Source organism: Phialemonium atrogriseum, assembly GCF_030411735.1.
Source record: "Phialemonium atrogriseum strain 8032-3 unplaced genomic scaffold QBC33scaffold_8, whole genome shotgun sequence".
Classification (NCBI taxonomy): domain Eukaryota; kingdom Fungi; phylum Ascomycota; class Sordariomycetes; order Cephalothecales; family Cephalothecaceae; genus Phialemonium; species Phialemonium atrogriseum.
In genome coordinates, this window is record NW_026848145.1 from 851669 (window position 1) to 871527 (window position 19859).

A 19859-nucleotide genomic window follows, 5' to 3' on the forward strand; every position below is an offset into this window, starting at 1 on the left:
CATCTCTTCACATATCATCACGCCCCCTTCCCTCCCCCCCCCTTTTCTTCCGCCTCCAAGTGATCCATGTTCTGGCCTTGCTAGAGCTACCCCTAACATCAAAATCTACACCGAGGTTCGTCTCCCGACACCCCTCAGGCAGGTCGGACCGAGGCCATCACACTCTCCATCCAGGGATACACTGATCCGTTTGCCATGGGATAGCCCATGTGAAGGGCCCCGGAGAAGAACCTAGTTGGTGTCAGCAGGCTTGAGCGAAAGAAGACCCTTGGTGTGCCAGATCTTGCTCACCTGGCCTCTTTCGGTGTCCCGTATTCAAATAGCATCATCGAGTCCTCAATCGGCATAAGTCCGTCAAGTGTGCCCTGTTACCCCTATTAGCACCCGATCGGGGTCCCGAGTCGTATGAATTCTCCTCCGAGTTGCAGAAACTCACGTTGATGAGAAGGAGCCTGGTGGACGGCTTCTGGATGATCCCGTTCTCCAGCAAGGAGAACTTCTTCTGCGCTCCCTTCTTGTACTCCTCGACGGAGGCGTATCCGTGCTTCAGCGCCATGGCGGGCGTCAACCTGTTTTGTCACAGCCGCTGGTAAGCCCCTCTCTCACACACAGATACTCTCTCTGGCCCCTCCTAACTTCATCCGTTGCGACAAAATAAAAAGCCCACGACTCACTGGAATGGATACTCATGCCCGTCCACCGTCTCCAACCACTCCCGGTCAAAGAAGTAATGGCACCCGGCCCCCTGCGCAATCGACCCCACGATCCTATCCGCATGCGTGTGCGCGATGCGAACAGCATAGTAACCCCCGGAGCTCAACCCCCAGACCATCACCCTCGCCATATCGAACCTTCCATCCCCGCCCATCCACTCAAGCAGACTATCCCACATCCCCTCCGGCGCCGCCGGATCCGCCGGATCAGCAGGACAGTCCGCCGTCCCCGGAATCTCCACCACGACAGACCCCCACCCGCGGGCCAGGAACTCATCGCACCGCACCGTATTATCAGGCCGATACCCATCCAGCCCCGTCATCAGCACCACGACAGGACACTTCTTCTTCTCCTTCTCCGACCCCTCCGGCCCAGCCGCATCAACAGCAGGAGGCACGCGCACATAAACCGGTATCCCCCTCCCCTCCCTCCCCGCACCATACGGCACCAGCACCTCCTCGACGGGAGCCTCCCACGTCGCGGCGGCGCGCATGTACACCTCCTTCTGCGCCGTCCAGGCCGCCCACTTGGCCTCGCACGTGACACCGCCGCCGCCGTTACCCTGCGGGAGGTCCGCCACGTAGGGGAAGCGCGCGATGCGGTAGACGGCGCAGGCGCGCAGGTACAGGGCCGAGGCGTCGCGGGGGCGGCCGTCGGCGAGGGCGGCGTCGCCGCGGGAGGCGAGCGAGGAGGCGGCCGGGAGGAAGGCGTCGGTGTAGGATGTGGAGGTGCCGTCGTTGATGTTGTTCTGTTTGGGGTGGTGAGTGCATACAAGAAAAAAAAGGGGGGGGGGAGGACTCACTTCGATCAGGTAGTTGAAGATGGGCTCAAAATCCTCGTACTTGCCATCGTGAAACGGGTAGACGCCGAGGGTGCAGGGGAACTTCCACTTGGTCTCCCACAGGGCCTTGATGCCGTCGTGGTGAGGCATCCTCCGCTGGAACGCCTCCGTCCCCATGATCCAGTTCCGTCCCGCGGTGGGGGGCTTCTCGTCAACGGCGTGCGGAGGCATGTTTGACGCAGTTTTTTGTCCTTCCCCTGACTCGTCAACGGCGTGAGGAGACATGTTTGACGCGGTTTTGTTTTGTCCTTCCACTTTGCTTAATAGCTGACGCGGACGACTCTCTGCTTGGTGAAAAGGGGTAGCCCGCCTTTTGTACCGGGGTGGATGAGTGTGACCTTGCTTCTCCGGTGCCGGACTGCTGTGTGTGATGCCGGGGCCACGCCTCTCTCGCGTACCCTGTGAGTGAGCTGTGAGTAACCCTGCTTATATGCAGTGCTAGGCAGTCATGAAAAGAAGAGAAGAGAGATCAGCCGGCCTACTGGGTCTGCAACAGGGCAATTCGCAGGCGGACCAGGATGGGATGTAAGTCCTCAAACATCTTATAGTAGCGGCCCCGCAGCAGCGAGACTCTTTATAGAGACGGACTTGCTCTGGCTACGTGGATGAGCGTTTGCTTGAACTTAATTCGGTCGGTTCGGCAGATACCCGGCGTCGGAGGTCGTATAACCAGACAATTGGGGATATCCGTAGTCCGCAGTGAGGGGTGAGAGGTGAGGGGTTAAGGAGGTCGGACAAGCTTGGCTGATGATGGCGCGGGAATTGCAACGGCATGGGAGACTGGCTCTGGCGAAAGTTCAGGCTTTGAAGAGTACCTTGGGGCGCCCGTTCTTATATACGCAGCTAGGTACCTGGTTTGCGCAACGTCAGATGCCTGTGTCACAGGTTGACTCAAATGCCATCCATCGGAGTCACATGCGGCCAAGAAGAACTCCGAATGGGGGTGCACATTGGTCGCCAGCATCGGGGGAGCCAACCCTGAGGCAAATTCCCATACCGAATGAACCAAGGCGCCAAAGGTTCTAAATCGAGTCGTGGTAGGTCTATATATATCCAGATATCCCATGCCCTTGCCTTGCCGCATGGTGCCACGCCACGTCTAACCGCCGCAGCTCTTGTCTATATCTCAAAAGGGAGAGAAAGTAGTTAGATACCGTTCCTGAGACCAACGTGGCACCAGAGAGCCCAGTTGGCGTGTGGGCGCTCTGCCAAGTGGCCAACGACTGGAGCGCTCAATAGTCTCCAGTCTACAAACAGTATTGACCTCCCGCTAGGGCGGAAGTGCCCGAGCGACATCAGAGGTTCGCTTCTGGAGGACCGCAAGTCAGCCTTGGCCCGATTTCCCAACTGCCGCATCTGGTTGAAACCGAGAAGGCTACTGAGGTTTACTCTTGGCCCCTTCGTAGTAGTGCGCCATCTGCAGCCCGGCCCTCCTGAAGCCGCACTTGACGTAGAAGCCCTCGTTGGCCTCGCTGCAGTCCAGGATGCTCTTGTAGCAGCCCACTTTCTCCGAGATGTAGTCGAGCGCCTGGATTATGCGCAGGCCAAGCTTCTTGCCCTGCTGGTCCTTGGCGACGGCGATATCTTCGACGTGGCCGACAGCCCCCAAACGGTGGACACTGGGAAGAGGCGCGACGGGCGTGTCGCGTATTGTCAGACAAAAGCCCTCGCTCATATGGTAATTCGGGGTCGGCGGAGCATCACTCACAACTTCCGCTCGACGAGCAGGGCTCCCGTCCCGACGACCTTGTTTGCGCCGGCGTTTGTGTCCTCGATAACGATGATAAAGTATGAACCGTTCTGCTGCGACATCCAGTTGTAGCGCTCCTCAAACTCATCCTTTGTGATGTCGCCAACTGTCGTCAGGACCCGGAGACAGTCCAGGAAACCATTGTCATAATCCGACCGGCGCAGCGCTCGGAGTCTGTAGCCTTGGGGGAGCTCGTCCGCAACGGCGGGGGAGAGGAGGTCTGAAGCGAAAAGCCCGTCTTGTGTCATTGTTCAAGGTCGTCGATCGAGATGGTCAGATTGAGTACAGATCGAGCGCAAGTTGAGATGAGGAGGCGGGACGGGCAGCAGATGGCGGGCGGCGGGCAAACAGGTGGCCGGAAGCAGACGAAGCGACGGAAAGGAGCCATTGAGAAATTCGGGACGGTCATCCTCGTGTTACCCCTGGTAGCAGCTGAAAGCGTAAAGGCGCTAGAGTATGCAGGAACTGCATAATTAGCAACAGCTAGCTTCACTGCCGATCCTAAACCGACAGTGCCCAGACAGGAGCTAGTACAGTACGGGGTTGTGTCACATTCACGTTGGTATGGAAAGAAACGTACGAATTGGAAGCTCACTTTACTTTATCTCTGTCTCCTCCAGCAGCCCATCATCTACCATTCGCTGGCATCGCACGAAGCAAGTCCACAGTATCGTGCAGGCCTGCTGTCTCTTTGTTAAGGTCCTGGATTGGCTCGTAGAACCCTCTTGCACACAGTATTGGTGGGTGCCCTACAACCCAAGTTTGGCCAATCAGATAGGTACCTGGGACTGGACCTCAGCTTACAGCGCCCAGACGCTATCCTGAAGGCGTCTTTTCAGCGCAGGTCCAATTATTCACAAAATCCCACGCAGATCGTATATATCTCACAACAACTACCGACTTGTTGACCATATCGTGTATGGTGGATGGTACCTAGCTTACAAGGTGAAGGTGGGGAATGAATGGAGATGCAGTGCCACGAATAATGCCAAGAATGTGGCAAAAGATCGCATTAGCCACAAATTCCCGGCTAGAATCACATGCCATTCTTCCCAAACCTAGACGGCCAGCATACCAGCCGACAAGCATGTCCTTCGTGAACGCGTCTCGCCTGTTTCTATTGACTTGAAGCATCGCTTCTTAATATAAGAGAACAGCCATGAGAGATCGCTGGCTTACCAGCCAACCCAACCCCCGTTCGCCGCCAGCCCCTGACCCTCTTTACCCAGAATGGACCTATCGCCTGTCGATGACGCCGATATGGACGAGCAGTCTTCCCAGCTCGCTGCAGTCCCTGATCAATATGTCGAGACCCAGCTTCCAGAACTGACTCCTGCAAGCCCAGGCAGGACCCTCCTCCCAGCCACCGTGGCCAGGGCTGTGAGCTTTGCCACCAGATCGACGACTCTCGCCTTGCGAGTTGGGACTCTAATAGGCGGCTATAGCTTGGGCGCTGCCAAGGTCACTACACTGTCGAGCCTGGAGCTGGGCCGCGGTATTATCGAGGGAATTCTGAGCAGAGCCGGAAAAGATGTGACAGCCCGGTCAAGGGGCGAGTTGGGGAAGGCAGATGCCGAGACGTTGCTTGAACAGAGTCTGGAGAGCCTGCATCGTACCATGACCCAGATCGTCTTCTGGACCGCGACAGGTTTTGAGATGACGGGCACCGCCGTATCCACCGTCTCCCAAGTGTCACAGCTCCTTCTCTCCTCCCTGGACCAGTTCTTCGGCTCCACCGATTCCTCCAGGGCCATCGCCAGCATCATTACCCTGATCCGGCGAGAGTTTGAGAACCCCGCCACGGGGGTCCAGGGGGAACGAGTCGGGGTGGTGGACTTGGTCATCGGCCTCTGTGGCCTGGCCTTCTTGCAAGGGTGGTCCCGCCGCCTGATTGATGAGGACTGCCGGCGCCTCGGCATCGAGGAAGTTGTCTGGGACGTGGTTGTTCTCAATGACGAACGGATCGATGTCCACGAGGAGAGTTTATACGGCATCCATGCGGGGGCTGGCACACCCCAGAGCCCATCCTCAGACAGGCACCTACTTGTTCACTCAGGGGATCGAAATATCCTGGCTACGATGAAAACCCAAGATGCAGACGATAGTGTCGATGGCGACGAGGACCTCCCCGAGATCGCCCTCAAAAGGCAAATCATGAGGTCATTACCGCAGGACACCCAAGTCGCCATCACGACCTCTGTTTCGACTACCAAGACTATCACAGTTGATATCACAGGCAATCAGACATTTTCTGTATCTCCGCCGCCAGGGGTGGAGCTGATTGAGGAGGGCAGTGGAAGGCATCATGACAGCGAACACCAGGGGGGCGGGAGTGCATCGCCAACATGTCGAGTGGTCTATCGGGTGACCCGTAACAAGGAAACTAGCACATTTATTCAAGGAGAAGAGAATTACCAGCCGTCATCGGGCTTTGTCGAACAAGCTGTATGCGATAGCGAGGATGAGCTGTACCCAGACGACAGAGGAGCTGGCTTGTCTCCGCCGGTTCCTCTCAAGCTTGCCACGGAGAGCATGGAGCAAGCAAGCAAGCAAACGTCCAGGTCTCACACCTTACCATCCTCATCTCGACTTGTCAAGCCAAGAGATCCCCTATCTAAGCTGGATTCAGAGAATGCCGCAAACCAGAAACGTCCCAGGACACCCCTAACGTCGCCGTCATCACCAACCACTGCCACTCTAGCATCTACACGGAGACAGAATACACTAGTCAAAAGGAAGGATGATTCTTCCCAATCTTCCAAACAGGTCGAAAAGAAAGGCGGGTTTCGCAGCGTCCTTCGGAAGGGTCCTGTTCCGGCTCTGTCAAACCTGCTACACAAGGATGACTCTACTGGGCCAGGATCTAGCACAGGTACCCCCAAGGGGAAACAGAAATCCGCCACAGCCCCTACAAGTGCTTCGAAAGGCAAATCTATACAGCCCGGAGGTTCGAGGAATTCCGCTATTTCTCCTATAGCTGTCCCGGGCCGAGCTCAAACTACGGCCTCAATGCGCCAGGCGACACACGGTCCGCAAAGAAAGGTGGTCTCCGGCCATCCACCTGTTCCTCCTATCGTAGTAGACGTCGATAACCCATACTCGAGGAGCTCTTCTCGAGCGAGCCATGTCTCGGTACACGAGAGAAGGAGGGACTCGATTGTCTCCCAAACGGATACCTACTCTATACAGTCGGTCGATACTTGCAGGCCCATCTCACCCGCGTTCAAGCGCACAGAGGTGATATCCGGAAGATCCATGGTTAAATCCAGGTCTGAGAAGGACGTAACCGATCCCCGGCTTCTTTCACCACGCAAGCCTTGCCGCCGGGTTAAATCCCACGCCCACACGCCGAGTATATATACGTTGAAGACCAACGATTCAGAAACGTCGCTGGTCCCCTTCCCATATTACCGGCGCAGTGCCTTCAGCGACGCCGAGGCCTTGGGGAGCCTGCGGCGATCGGGCATGGTGGATGGCATGTTCCCCAGATACCATCTAGTGCGCAACCTCGACCGGTACATGCGCTTTGCCTCCGCCTCGTACGGGTCCAACTTTCTGAAATACATGGGCATCGCCAAGGAAATGCACATCCTGCAGGCCCCCGACGACACGCACCGCGAGCTGCGCTCGTTCGCGCGCCACACCCGGTCCGAGGCAAACAGCATCCTCCTATCGTCCTTCGTGGACCCCCAGGGCGGCTCCGACTCGACGGGGTCGACAAACACGGGCGTGCCCCTCGTGCACTACGTGTCCCTGGACCACGAGTCCAAGGCGGTCGTGCTCGCCTGCCGCGGCACCCTGGGCTTCGAGGACGTGCTGGCGGACCTGACATGCGACTACGACGACCTCACGTGGCGGGGCAAGGCGTACAAGGTGCACAAGGGCATCCACGCCTCGGCCCGGCGCCTGCTGTACGGCGGCGACGGCCGCGTCCTCATCACACTGAAGCAGGCCCTCGACGAGTTCACCGACTACGGCCTCGTGCTGACGGGCCACTCCCTCGGCGGCGCCGTGACCGCCCTCCTAGGCGTCATGCTCTCGGAGCCCGCATCGGCGGGGACGTCCTTCATCACCTCGTCGCAGGTGCACAACCACAGGCTCCTCCTCCCAGACGGCACCAGCACCAGCACCAGCACCAGCACCAGCAGTTACCACCACCACCACGTCTCCTTGCCCCCCGGGCGACCCATCCACGTGTACGCCTACGGCCCGCCGGCGACGATGTCCTCGTCCCTGTGCGCGGCGACGCGCGGCCTCGTGACCAGCGTCGTGCACGGCAACGACCTGGTACCGCACCTCTCGCTCGGCGTCCTGCACGACCTGCAGGCCGTCGCGCTCGCGCTCAAGACGGACAACAGCGACGCCAAGGCCGAGGTGCGCCAGCGGGTCTGGGACGCCCTGCGCACCGGGCTGGTTGGGCAGTGGTACGGTGGCGGTGGTGGCGGTGGTGGTGGTGGTAGGCTCCCACCGTTGGATGGTGATGACGATGACGATAGGTGGGCGTATGCTGCCCTCAAGGTCCTCCGCGCGAGCATGATGAGCCACAAGCTGCTGCCGCCGGGGGAGGTGTTTGCTGTCGAGAGCTCGACTGTGCTGCGGCGGGACGCGTTCCTGCGTGGGGAGAAAGGGGGTGACCGGCGGCAGCCGCAGCAGCGGGACCAGAACCTCGGCCGGCCGGCGAAGAGGGTCGTGCTCAAGTACGTCAGGGATGTGGAGGAGCGGTTCCGCGAGGTCGAGTTCGGGACTAGTATGTTGGCCGATCACAGCCCTGGGAAGTATGAGGATGCGTTGAATAGCTTGCGGTTTGGGGTCTTGGATTCGTGAGCGGTTGGGTGTTGGGTTTGGGTGCGTAGGTTAGAGAGATAGTGGATTGGGTAACGGGTTTGATACTTAAATTTGTGAGTCGTTGGGTGTTGGGTTTGGGTGGTGCTTAGGTTTGGATAGATGGTGCGTTGGCTTACGGGGTTGGTAGGAAGCATGGTTTCCTGGGTCTCAATTCCTGGGCCATACCATATACAAGGGGAATCTGGGTCTATGCTTTTGGGGATGCATTGATATACACAACATTCATCGCGTCATTTAACCTCATACCTCTTCGGCTAGCACCGCGCCAGCATCGAAGTGGAAGCCAGCTACTCCGGCTTGGTGGTAACAATCTTCCCCGCGTCATCGTAGAAGATCTCCTTGACCTTCACGGACCGCAGGTGGTCGACGCCCTTGCTCAGCTCGCAGTCGTGGTAGAACAGGTACCACCTCCCCTTGAACTCGACGACCGAGTGGTGCGTCGTCCACCCGAGCACCGGCTCAAGGATGCGGCCCCCGTAGGTGAACGGCCCGAACGGGCTGGACCCGGTGGCGTAGCAGAGGAAGTGCGTGTCACCCGTCGAGTAGCTGAAGTAGTATGTCCCATCCCGCTTGTGCACCCACGCCGCCTCGAAGAACCGCCGGTCATGGTCGTCGGCCGCGATCTTCTCCCCCGTCTCCGGGTCCAGGATCTCAATCTCCCTGACCTCGCCGTCGAACTGCCGCATGTCGGCCGTCATGCGCGCCGCCCGCGGCCCCATGGCCGGGACCCCGGCCCCCGTCGGCTCCTTGGGCCCCTGCCACGCGGCGTCGAACTTGTCGTTGCCGCCCTGGTAGCACTGCAGCTGGCCGCCCCACAGGCCGCCAAAGTACATGTACGCCTCGCCGTCGTCGTCGACGAAGGTGGCCGGGTCGATGCTGAAGCTGCCGCGGATGGGCTCCGGGTCGGGCGCGAACGGCCCCTCGGGCCTGTCGCCGACGGCGACGCCGATGCGGAAGATGCCCTCCTTGTCCCGCGCCGGGAAGTACAGGTAGTACTTGCCGTCCTTGTGGGCCGCGTCGGGGGCCCACAGCTGCTTGGACACCCAGGGGATGTCCTCGGCACGGAGGACGACGCCGTGGTCGGTGACGGGGCCGGGAGGGCTCAGGGAGTCGGTGCTGAAGACGTGGTAGTCGGCCATGTCGTACTGGTCGCCGTTGTCGTTGAACTGGATGTCCGTCTCGCGGTCGTGCGACGGGTAGATGTACACCTTGCCCTCGAAGACGTGGGCCGACGGGTCGGCCGTGTAGACGGTGGTGATGAGGGGCGCCATGTTGTTGGTCTGGTCTGGTCTGGTCTGGTCTGGTCTGTTTTCTTTTCTTTCTCTCTCTCTCTTTTGTTTCCTTTTGGTTTCTTCCCGGGCGCAACTTCAATGGTGGGGTGATGGCGGGGTTGAGATGAGGGGCTCTCTGGTTTGTAAACCGGGCACGTCTCGCTGGTTGCTCGGTGACTTTGAATCTTAGGGGTAGGTATGGAATGGGGATTATGGCAAGAGCAGGAAGAGGATGGCGACCCCAAGTTAAATACTTCTCCTCCTCCTCCTCTACCTCCGCCGCCCCCCATCGGCCCATGGCTGGCCCTCTCGCCGCCTGCTCCTACTGCCAACCTTCAGCCGATCTTGGCTGGGCCATTCGCGTTGGAGACGGGACGACGAAGTATTTATCCTCATTTAGCCGTTTACCCCAACTGAAAGTGGACCCTTGGCGGGTGGAGGAAAGGGGCACAGCACCATTGGGTCTGCCCAGGTGTAAGTGGAACCTACAACGTACATAATAGCGACATATTCCCGGCAAGGGTTGGGGAGCTAGTAGGGCGTAGCATTCAGAGCCGCACATGGCTTTGGGAAACGTCAGGATCTTGGCTCCAGCCTACGAGGCATACGGGTTGACCATGAGGGGCACTGCTTGGCTTGGCTTGGTGGGGTTATACCATCACATGTCGGCTCATTTTAGCCACCAAGCTAGGTACACCGGCTGCTTAGCCCCAGATGCGAGAGGTTCGATCGTAGTTAGAACCAGTTTGAATTTTCTGTTCTCATATCGAGATTGGCATGATATTCTTCTTGTGTTAGCTTACGCTCTCACTATAATATGCTTCCAGGTCGTCGAGAGACTCCGGATGGACTCGCCCAATCTTCATCACCCTGACGTTATCCTCCACCGTATAGATTCGCGCGCAATCTAGGCGGGCCGTCGGCGCAAGAAACTGCTCGCTCTCTTCTATAATCACAGCAATCGGCCGCCTCGATATCTCCTCCTCCGGGAACGGCTCGGGGGGCTCAATGGTGAAGGGGTAGAGCACGGCAAAGTCCTTCGATCGGCCCCGGCCCTCCTTTGTGGCCCCCTTGCCCACGAAGGTGGTGATGGAGAGACACAGGGAATGATGGAGCCGTCTCCGGGCCACGACGAAGAAGCGGAACTTTGCGCACGGCTTTTCCTCGTGGAACTGCGGGCACGCCGCGGTCCAGTCAAGGCCCGGACTCGTGGTCGCGCTGTGTTGGGTGCGGGGCTCAAACCAGACCATTTTGAAGATCCTCCCCACGGAGAAGAAGCGCTTGGGCTTGTCCACGATCCGGAATCCTGGGCGCTGTTAGTGGGGAGGGGGAGATAAGGCGAGCCTTGAGCGGGGAGGACGTACGTGGATCGAGAGCGTCTTCATAGGGCTTACTGGGCCCAAGTCGGGCCATCGGGCGAGGCATCGTTCGCGGAGGCATCGAGGGTACGCTGTACATCGAGGGGTGCACTCCATTCGGTGGGCCGGCTACTTGTCTGGCGCTCCAGTCAAGGTCCTCGGTGGGTCCGACATCACCGTCGATACTGAGATCCCCAAAGTTGGGGATGGCCGAAGAATGACGCTGGATATCGTCCTTCGCACCGGAGCTATGCCCCGGCGCCACTTGCGGCTCTGAGCAGCCTCTGGGATTTTGATACTCGGTGTACAGCAAGACTTGGTCACCTTCAGGGCATGTCAACGCCTGTCCTCGAGACCCGTCCACGCCAGCACAATGTCCTCGGTGGCTGGGCACCGACAAGGTGACAACAGGTTAGAAGGCACTTACCTCTTTGCTGGACATAGTCTTGGTAGGTAGAGTCCCAGCGCCAGTGGACGCCCGATCTCCGGGCAGGGGTGTCAGGAGTGGCAGGCCGTTGGCCTGGATCTCCGGGCGGGCTGCACCGGCTGAAATCGCCATAGAAAAACTCCGGCTCGCCTTGCCATCCCGACACTTGGTCTGCATTCAGCTATTAGCGCTGCTGTATGGTATGCCGTTAAACGATGTGCCTGCCCCGGGAACTCCGCCTGGGCTGGACCTGGCCGGAGCCGAACCAAGGGCATGGCATGGACAATTGCAGGATGCTCACCGTCCTCATCTTGGGACAACCGGGCCGCCCCGTCTGTAGCGGTGGTCATATCGGGCGGCTGTTGAACGCTCAACCGGCCGCAAGGAAAGGATGGATGGATGATCGGGATCAAGACACGGGAGAATCCGGCGTCCCCGTCTCGTGCTTACCTGCAGGGCGGAAATGCGACAAGTGGCATAGCTTGCGAGATTCAGGGGCGGCCGCCAATAATAGTGCTGCAGTGTCAGGAATTAATGTGGCAGGTCCCGGAGCGGGGTGCTGGGTGCCGCAACTTCAGATCGTGGAGGTTGCCCAATTCGATGGGATGTGTGTGGGGTAGTTGTGGTGAGGCTGTTCAGGATTGAGGTTAATTGGTACCCAACGTAATTGGCTGTGGGATTGCCTCGTCATTGCCTGAGGCCGATTCCCATGACTGATGGCCACCAATCAAGGCATGCCAAGCATCGCCAGAGGTGAGGTGCAAACGGCCAAGTGGCCAAGTGCGCTCTTTACACCGACTCCACCGGGAAGCAGGGTCCGTTCAGCATGCGAGTATGCTGGCTCTTGACACGGAATTTGGGAATCAGTGAGTGACCCGAGAGTGGCGTGGCTTTTCTATACTTAGAAGCACACCTGCCTGCTCTACTTCTTTTTTTATCTCACGTTCCCAGTCTTCAACATGGCCATCGTCGCCCAATCTACAATCCGATATTCTCTTCCTTGACCCCAACCTGTTGCTGTCCATCCTTTCCTGATTCATCTTCCTCGGGGACTCGATGGCAGCGCCAGTGATACGCTTCCCACCCTTGTCCAAGACTACTACTTCCCCATCCGCGCTCTTGCATCCATGCTCCCGTTGCATGACCCTCCAATACCTGATGTACATCCTCTCAATATTTGTAGCAATAACTCACACACCTGGTAGCAAGCTACATAGTTCTCGTGTCTACATGATAGGTCAGGCAGGCTCATTCGCCGGGACATCATATAGAAATCGTCCAAACGCTGCGTCCTGCCGATTAGCTTCAGAATACAATGAGTGAAACTAATAGGCCGCGGCCCGACCGATGTATATTATTTCGTTTGAACCTTTTGTCACCGACTGCTGCTTGCACTACGGCCCCCGGCCTTGAGTCAAAGCCACTGGTGCCCCTTCCCGTCAACCAGTGTTTGTGTTGCACGGCATGGTGGCTTAAATGGGCGAATCTAGCTGCCATCGAAGCCGCCATTCGCGGCGGAAAGCAGGATTTGTCGACGGGCTGCCACAGGTCCCAGAGTTGCTGATGGTCGAAATCCACGACTATTGCCAATCCCAGCCGAGAACAATATATCTTGCTTTCTCATCAGTGGCCACGATCAAAGCCCCGAGTCCTGCACGAGCATCGTTTCGGGATTCAAAAAGGCAAACAATCCTTCCTTTTTGCCCACCTGACCGAATCTCACTGATTGCTCTCGTTGTGCGTTAACCCTACCTCGTTTCTGCAGTTATTCATCCCTGAAAGTGCATGACCGATGACCTCCAATGTCTCGCCATTCTTTCTATCAATCGCACCGGTAGCTAAGCCTGGCGCAATATCGAATTCGAGTACTGACCGAGTAGAGGAGTATTTACGCTCTCTGCCACCCTGCAGCATCTACTAATGTCGGCACCCGCTGCAGCAGCCCTCCAAAATGAGCAGAACCTCCTAAAAGGTTTGCCTTTTCGGTCGTCGCGATAGCCACCTCTAGGGTGTCCGAAGCTACGTAGAACCTTTCGGGCAACATGCCGTCTAGAAGTTAAATAAATGGACCTCTGACCCACCTCTCGAGAACACGACGCCGTTATGAACCCAGGGGCTTGCTTCCATCGTCCCTTCACGGCCTCTTCATCTTCGCTGCTCGCCAGTTCCCGCATTACCAGTAGCCGTCCTCACAAGAGCGCCATATTGCGTCTGCCCCTGACTCACCTTCGACAAAAGCCCAACCAGCCGCAGCTCCGTTCGGCATCTACAATATCCCCAAAGCTGCACAGTAGCCCCAAAAGCGGTAACCTTCCGCGGCCCCCTGCGTATATGGCGGAAGAAACTGCGCCCACGCAGCTCCTGGAGTTGCCAAAACAACCCCCGCACCGCGAGCCGGGCCTGCTGCTTCCACCTCCGCCGCCGAGCCTGCCGCTTCCACCTCCGCCGCCGACTCTTCAGCCCCCGGTGCCCGTGAGCAGGTGCTTGACTTGCAGCAAGTGTTTCCGGACCCACTGGACGACTGTAAGTTGGCCCGCTCTCCCCGTTGCATAGAAATGTCCCCCCCATAGACTCGCTCATACCTCTCGTGCTTCGCGCTTCTCTCAGAACGCGTTCTGTCGCATCACAGGAGTCTGTCATCAATGCTGCGGTTGCCAGCGACATAAGAAATACTCTCCCGCGCTGGGTAGGTCCCTGAAAACTCGCTCCGCATGGGAAAGCCAGCGTGCCCATCTGACCACTGATCTTGCAGAATCGAGTCGTCTTCCCAGTTTCGGGCACGCCGTGGCAGCTCCCCGCCACGGCCCCCATCGAGCTTCAAGTACGGCCGTACTGCCTCCTCCACGGTGGACTGGTACAGATCATGCGTCCTTCAACGGGGCAGTGGGCGACTTCTTTTCGGCAGACCCTGCCACCCTCATCACCCCGCTTGATGCGTTGGCGATCCAGGCCTCCTCCATGGAAACAGAAGCCGGTTCCCAACCCTCGGCGGGGCAGTGTGCGCCAGTAGGCACTGGTGACGGGCCCCCGCATTCCGCGGCATCGGCGGAAGGGCGGCCGCCTTTCGCTTCCGAAGATCCTGCGGCCGCCTCTGGGCGCAGGTTCGAGGGTGGTTTGCTACCCATCCCGGATCCATATCACGCATATTCTCCCCAACGTGACGACAATGGCCGTGATCTCCACCACTATACTTTCAGCCGCCCAGATCAGCACACCGACCTCAAACTGCCTCCGCTGTGGTCAGAAGCCCAGCGATGGCCCCGTGTCGAACCCGGGAACCTTGGCGGCCCCGCATACGGACCAGATCGCCGCTACGAGTACCTCGAGGAACCCAGGCAGGCCTATGTCCCGTTTTACGAGGCTCCCCACGGCGGCAATTGGGCTCTGGCCTCCATCCAGGAACACCAGGGGTCGGCGCTAGTGGCAGCCTATCCACCACTGATGACCGCTGCATACAGTTTTCCCCAGCCTGTCATCTCCGGCTGGAGATCGACCTCGGCCCCGTCCGCGAGTTACTCCCAACCCGAGCCCTTGATGGGGGGCCTTGACAGACGGTGGTCGTGCCACGAGACCAGTCTCGGCACCGGCGACGTCACACCCTGGGGCCTGAGACGGACGTCTATGTCTTCCCAGTATCCCCCCCATTTCTTCCCGGCCGCGCATCCCTCTTCCGGAGACTATCATGTTGCGGGACAGAGCGGTTGAAGCGACTTTCGAGGAAGACGCATCCTCGAATATGGCCGGTTATCTCTTCGCAAGGCGGTGCTACAATGAGGTAGCTGTCTGAAGGAGCGGGAGCCTGCTCTCCGCTCTCTTTGCTGGTGGGGTGTGTGGGGTATTTTCAACTATGTGGTTGTCTCGAGAAGAGACATGTTTCTGCTCGCTCTGCTTGGGGTGGTCAAATGGCGGTTTGTTATGTGGGCGGATACGATGTCATGACGTTATGATGTAACGGGTTTCTGGTCCTCGCAGCACTGAAGTTGTTACCCCTAGACCGGAGAATGGTTTCTTTATCCCTCTCCGTCGTCTATCCGGTCGGGGGATGCTGTAGTGTTGTTCCCCTAGGAGTCTGGGCTCCTTATTCAATTCCCCTTGTTGTTATCGCGCATGCGTCATGATCTCTCCATATTCTCGGGTAGGTTAACCGCTACGAATCGCCTGTTTGCTCCCGGGTGCTCTCCTCCGTGCGGACGCGGCTGTAGCACGCCTGTCATCGGCTGCCCTGGCGCCTGCTTATCCCCTCGGCACCACGGACGTCTCGGTCCTAGACTGCGATACTTGGTCGTAGAGCATTAGGTTATAATGGGGGCCGGCCGTGTAATACTGGCGGGCGTGAATAGGTAACCGGTGGGTGCAAATTATGGCTCTGGCAAGAGATTCTGCCCTTGGATTTGGTCCTCGGATGGGTGTCTTGCCCATACGTCCGATCTCGTGTGTACTCCTAGGTCGGTAGGCACCACCTCGGTCGTTCCTTACCTGCTTGTCTTTAAAGACGGAAATTAAAACAGTAAGGTTCGCTTCGTTCACCCCCTTCCTCCCCCCGGCCCCCGGTCCCTTGCTCGTTAGGTTATTTCTCGGTCGTAGCTGCCGGCTGAAAGTGTGAGCGGCGAATGTGGGATATTTACCAGCCTGCCGCCCTTCCAGGATGATGCGTCTTCGTATTTGCTGACCGGGAGACGACCCAGTTTGCGGCACAGGGTCACGATCATCTCGCCTTGCGGCTGGTACTTTGCCCTCCCAAGGCAGCATTCCCCCCTAGACACAACCAAGAAGACGATGCCCCTAGTCGGGCCCGGGTGCGAAAGGCCACAATGGAAGGTAATTCGGGGGCGGACGGTGCCACCACGCCCCAGCCCATGATTCCAAAAGTATTCGACACAGTCGGCCGCCCTCCTGGCCGGGGAGAGCGCGAAGCGCCGGCCAAGAAGTTCGAGGCAGTGCAGTTGGACGCCGGGATAGTTTCGATAATCTTGTAGGACGATATTCACACCATCAAGTCTGTCAACGGCCGAGCACCGCCGGACGGGGTATCGCGACAGGGGAAGGTGTTCGCCAAGACTAGCATCGAAGCGCTGAAGCGAATGCGGGCGAAACCTCTATTCACATACCTCCACGGGATGAACATGCAGTCCTGGCCCGTATGGGACAGAACCTGGCTCCCACTGAACCGGGTACGCTTTCGACGGGTCACAGAACTGGCTCGGGAGTGTTATGGCGCGTACGAAAAAATCGAGGGAATGATGGGACATTTGCGGACTTTCCGGCCCGCCGGAGACGTCGACGAGAACTTGGCAGACTTCTTCGGCAGTGGTAACCCGCTCGTCATCCACCATACGACGGGCTTTGGACTCGCGATGCGGCGGGCGGAGGCGGCGGTGAATCACCTCTACCTCATCCAGCAGCTTTGCCGGGCATTGGACAACATCTGGCCGCAACCGGGGAACGCCGAGGAGATGTCCAAAGGCCAACCCCTCGATGACTTTGAGTTGGCCATCAAGGCGGCTATGGGCGATATCGAAAAAACCCATCGAGCCCTGCTAGATATCCAGCAGTCGGTCCAGCATCAAGCGTACAAACTGAAGGCCGATTGGCAGCTGGTCTGCTGCGAAGAGGACGACACGAAACGGAGGACATGCTGGGCCTCGAAATCAGACCTCTGGTGACTGCAAGCCACACCCCCAATACCGTGATACAGTGGCTGTCGAACGCGGACGAGTGAGGAAGAAATGGTTGGGGAAGAAAATCGGCGTCGTGTGCATCTTTTGATGGAATGGCGTATCGTGTATCCGACGATAATTCCCCAGCAACAAACCTAAGCTCCTGGATAGCTGTACTGGATGAAGGGGTTGTCGTATGAACAGATGCCTGCCATGCCCTGTTTGCATTATCTCTTTGTTGGCCACTCCTGAAAGCCCGACCTCAGGAGGCCTAGAGGTCGAGGGTGAGGTGGGATTCGCACGGATGGCAGGGAGGCAACGAGTCCCATGTCAATCTCAAGGTGTTGAGGCCCAACTCAGAAGTCCTGCACGCCCGTCTCTCCATGCAGTATCCTCTCCGGCCGCGAACCCCTCCCGACCTCCTCCTCCTCCTCCTCTACCTCCACCTCCGCCACCTGCTCACCCCCGCGCGCCCCCTCCCCAGCGCCGCTTGCCCAATCCGGCGTCTCGTCGTCGAACCACGCCTCCTCGAGATCCATCCTCTCCAGCACGTCGAGGTCGTCGTCCTCATCGACGGCGCGGTACTCGAACTCGTCGTCCCGCCCCGCCACGAACCGGTCCCGCACGAACGCCTCCCACCGCTCCCGGCCCTCCTCCCGCGTCGTCGGAGCGGGCGCAATGTCCGCGTCCAGCGCGAACCCCGTCGCAGGTGGCGCCATGGCCCCTGCTGCGGGACCTGCGGGGCGGGTGTCGTCGTCGTCACCGCCGCCGCCTGCCTCGCTTGCTAGCTTCGCCAGGCGGGCTTCGCCCCGGAGGAGGGAGATCTCTAGCGTGCGGGAGTAGCCCTTTGCTCGGCCCTCGGCTTCTCGTTCCGCGGGGGTGTGGAAGCTGCGGATGAGGGAATCGTAGAGGAGGGGGTCTGGGGAGGTGTTAGCGTCAGGTTACGGCGGTGGAGAAGAGGAAAAGGAATGAAGGACGAGATAGCTAGAGAGGTGTGAATCCGACTGCCTTGCAGTCGCTCACCCTACACGCATCCTCGAAGCCCAAGGGGGCAACCTGGCTTACCGGCAAACTCATGCTCCGCGGACTTGAGATACTCCGGGTTCCTCTCTAGATATTCGCGCCTCCGGTTTCGAACCCGAATTTGAGCGACTTGAGCCGGCGACTTTGGCGGCCTCGGTTTGGGCCTTGAAAATGAGTTTGGGGTGGGAGGAGGTGAGTCGAATCGAGGCGCCATCTCGGCTACCTAGGGAGTCACTAAACCTTTGAAACCCTTCAACTATTCTTTCATTGGGTACTATCACTCATGTGAATCATGCCGCTTTTTTCGTTTGGCGATAGGTGTCTCGGTCGTCGAGATTTCTCGGTGGTTGTCGTGACCTCATCCGTCGGTCAGACTCAAAGATAGATGTGTATGAGTGCACGGACCACCCACCACCTCCCGAGTCTCTAGACGGAGGACTTGAACAAAAGAGGTTGGTATCTGGGAGCCTGTCATTCCCCTGATAATAGGTAAAAATATCGAATACTTAGTACAGATACAGACGATCGACCACTTCTGAAGGCCTCCTTGATTACTCGACGTCGACGTACACATGCTTACCATTTGCCGGCCGGTGGAAGCGAATGCGAGGTGCGCCGGCGGGAAAAGTGGGGTCTAGAGTGCCGCAACGGAGGGAAATCCCTCCGGCGCAGTCGTGGGGAAGAACCGCACTCGTTCCGCCATCGAGGTTGTTGGTAAGTTTACGCATGAAGAGAGTCGCTATGACGCGCCATGGCCTAGGCTGTGTGAGGCATGTGTATATATAAACGCAATTGCACCTCCATCCGTCTCGAACTTCGTTGTATAGACCTTGAATCTCAACCAGCGTTGCCAGTGTAAATACCTCCTTCACAGTTACAGCCCCATCCTCAACCATGTGCTGCTCCAAGAAACGCACCGCACCCCTCAGCCCCATCTTCTACACCACCACCTCGGCACCATCGCCGTACAACACCAACGCCACCGCCCACCGACCCAGAAGCTGCCGCCGCGCCCAACACACGGCCCACGAACACCTCCCCTGCCCATCCTCCCTAATCGGATACTTAGCGCGCAAGATCCGCGAAGGCCGGGCCCCGAAGCGGACCGACGACAACGGCACGGTGTGTCACCCACCCCCCTCCCCCTTTCCCCTCCTCCCTTTCCCAAGTTGCACAACCATCCCCCAGAGCCGCCCTCCACCGCCGCTAACGGATGCCCGTCTCGCAGGTCTGGAACGCATCGCCGCCGCCGACTGACAAACACACGTATAGGGCGTCGGTCCCGAGTTCGGGGGCGGGTGGTGCTGTTCGCGAGGAGAGGACGGAGGTCGCGGGAGGGGGTTATGGATTTGACGATTCTGCGGGGTATGGGGAGAGCCCGCCGGATTACGAGCTGGTTATGAAGACGACTTGAGGCTGGGAGAGTCGGGACGGGTCACCTCTCTTTGCCCCCTTCTGGTTCTGATATTGCTGTTGTCTGAGGATTAGTGCCGAGGCTTGATGTGTGATGTGTATGCTTTAAGTAAGGGGTCACGAATTGATACCCTGGAGGCTAGACACGGATGGAACAAAGTGAGGACAAGCAGTAGCGACCCTGATTAGACTGAGGAATCTTGCGCCTATGCACAGAGATGACCGCGACTACTTGACATGACGTGACAAATGAAAATAAAGGATTGTTCTCGACCTTGGCTTCGGCCGGATCCTTGTCCCCCATGGGATCCGAGCCGACCGTCTAGGTTCGTCGCTTAGCATTAGTGGTTGTCCATCGTGGTGATTTAGTTGGGTTGGAGTGGAGGTCAGTTGTAAATCCTTTTCTATGCCCAGGAGCTGCGGAACTTGCAGCCAAAGACACCCTCGCCCATTCATCCAGTTTACCATACCAAGCAAGCATAAGCAAAAAACCCCGGACTCCACACGGCGTCTACCCCGAACCGCCCTGGCATGACGCGATTTTGACGAGGCCGACCACT

General features: G+C 58.4%; 8 protein-coding genes across 8 annotated transcripts; 3 read left to right on the plus strand and 5 right to left on the minus strand.

Annotated features, from left to right (window-relative positions):
- Positions 1 to 30: 30 nt before the first annotated feature.
- On the minus strand, positions 31 to 2041 carry QBC33DRAFT_367300 (esterase FrsA). Its single transcript, XM_060423963.1, has 5 exons — positions 1517 to 2041; positions 675 to 1462; positions 437 to 569; positions 292 to 365; positions 31 to 231 (listed from the first exon to the last, which is right to left on the minus strand). The coding sequence occupies exons 1-5, from the start codon at positions 1778 to 1780 to the stop codon at positions 135 to 137; spliced, it is 1356 nt and encodes a 451-aa protein (XP_060285165.1). The 5' UTR covers positions 1781 to 2041; the 3' UTR covers positions 31 to 134.
- Positions 2042 to 2930: 889 nt separating this feature from the next.
- QBC33DRAFT_513861 (acyl-CoA N-acyltransferase) lies at positions 2931 to 3553 on the minus strand (the record flags this gene model as incomplete). The annotated part of the gene is made up of 2 exons (XM_060426010.1): positions 2931 to 3174; positions 3264 to 3553. The coding sequence occupies 2 exons, from the start codon at positions 3551 to 3553 to the stop codon at positions 2931 to 2933; spliced, it is 534 nt and encodes a 177-aa protein (XP_060285166.1).
- Positions 3554 to 4332: 779 nt separating this feature from the next.
- QBC33DRAFT_367358 (lipase) lies at positions 4333 to 8283 on the plus strand. The gene has a single exon (XM_060423966.1). The coding sequence runs from the start codon at positions 4536 to 4538 to the stop codon at positions 8127 to 8129; it is 3594 nt and encodes a 1197-aa protein (XP_060285167.1). The 5' UTR covers positions 4333 to 4535; the 3' UTR covers positions 8130 to 8283.
- On the minus strand, positions 8284 to 9523 carry QBC33DRAFT_367363 (glycosyl hydrolase). The gene has a single exon (XM_060423967.1). The coding sequence runs from the start codon at positions 9419 to 9421 to the stop codon at positions 8438 to 8440; it is 984 nt and encodes a 327-aa protein (XP_060285168.1). The 5' UTR covers positions 9422 to 9523; the 3' UTR covers positions 8284 to 8437.
- A 612-nt stretch (positions 9524 to 10135) lies between these two features.
- QBC33DRAFT_367355 (uncharacterized protein) lies at positions 10136 to 11864 on the minus strand. Its single transcript, XM_060423965.1, has 5 exons — positions 11657 to 11864; positions 11508 to 11565; positions 11207 to 11377; positions 10786 to 11103; positions 10136 to 10727 (listed from the first exon to the last, which is right to left on the minus strand). Exons 2-5 carry the CDS (start codon positions 11554 to 11556, stop codon positions 10216 to 10218), a joined length of 1050 nt encoding a protein of 349 aa, XP_060285169.1. The 5' UTR covers positions 11557 to 11565; positions 11657 to 11864; the 3' UTR covers positions 10136 to 10215.
- A 1262-nt stretch (positions 11865 to 13126) lies between these two features.
- QBC33DRAFT_513865 (uncharacterized protein) lies at positions 13127 to 14911 on the plus strand (the record flags this gene model as incomplete). Its single annotated transcript, XM_060426011.1, has 5 exons — positions 13127 to 13178; positions 13296 to 13729; positions 13836 to 13892; positions 13959 to 14073; positions 14112 to 14911. The coding sequence occupies 5 exons, from the start codon at positions 13127 to 13129 to the stop codon at positions 14909 to 14911; spliced, it is 1458 nt and encodes a 485-aa protein (XP_060285170.1).
- A 1106-nt stretch (positions 14912 to 16017) lies between these two features.
- On the plus strand, positions 16018 to 16869 carry QBC33DRAFT_513866 (uncharacterized protein; the record flags this gene model as incomplete). Its single annotated transcript, XM_060426012.1, has 2 exons — positions 16018 to 16164; positions 16204 to 16869. 2 exons carry the CDS (start codon positions 16018 to 16020, stop codon positions 16867 to 16869), a joined length of 813 nt encoding a protein of 270 aa, XP_060285171.1.
- Positions 16870 to 17044: 175 nt separating this feature from the next.
- Positions 17045 to 18268, minus strand: QBC33DRAFT_367349 (putative coiled-coil domain-protein). The gene is made up of 2 exons (XM_060423964.1): positions 17929 to 18268; positions 17045 to 17782 (listed from the first exon to the last, which is right to left on the minus strand). Exons 1-2 carry the CDS (start codon positions 18098 to 18100, stop codon positions 17220 to 17222), a joined length of 735 nt encoding a protein of 244 aa, XP_060285172.1. The 5' UTR covers positions 18101 to 18268; the 3' UTR covers positions 17045 to 17219.
- Positions 18269 to 19859: the final 1591 nt, after the last annotated feature.

Excerpts from the sequence above, each read along its gene's own strand:
- QBC33DRAFT_367363 (XM_060423967.1), bottom strand. The coding sequence starts at position 9,421 with ATGGCGCCCCTCATCACCACCGTCTACACGGCCGACCCGTCGGCCCAC.
- QBC33DRAFT_367300 (XM_060423963.1), bottom strand. The coding sequence starts at position 1,780 with ATGTCTCCTCACGCCGTTGACGAGTCAGGGGAAGGACAAAAAACTGCG. Across the intron at positions 1,463-1,516 it reads TCTTCAACTACCTGATCGAA|AACAACATCAACGACGGCAC; the intron begins GTGAGTCCTCCC and ends CACCCCAAACAG. Across the intron at positions 366-436 it reads CCAGGCTCCTTCTCATCAAC|GGCACACTTGACGGACTTAT; the intron begins GTGAGTTTCTGC and ends TAGGGGTAACAG.
- QBC33DRAFT_367358 (XM_060423966.1), top strand. The coding sequence starts at position 4,536 with ATGGACCTATCGCCTGTCGATGACGCCGATATGGACGAGCAGTCTTCC.
- QBC33DRAFT_367355 (XM_060423965.1), bottom strand. The coding sequence starts at position 11,556 with ATGACCACCGCTACAGACGGGGCGGCCCGGTTGTCCCAAGATGAGGAC. Across the intron at positions 11,378-11,507 it reads GTTGTCCCAAGATGAGGACG|ACCAAGTGTCGGGATGGCAA; the intron begins GTGAGCATCCTG and ends AGCTGAATGCAG. Across the intron at positions 10,728-10,785 it reads TGAAGACGCTCTCGATCCAC|GATTCCGGATCGTGGACAAG; the intron begins GTACGTCCTCCC and ends AACAGCGCCCAG.
- QBC33DRAFT_367349 (XM_060423964.1), bottom strand. The coding sequence starts at position 18,100 with ATGGCGCCTCGATTCGACTCACCTCCTCCCACCCCAAACTCATTTTCA. Across the intron at positions 17,783-17,928 it reads CGCGGAGCATGAGTTTGCCG|ACCCCCTCCTCTACGATTCC; the intron begins GTAAGCCAGGTT and ends ACACCTCCCCAG.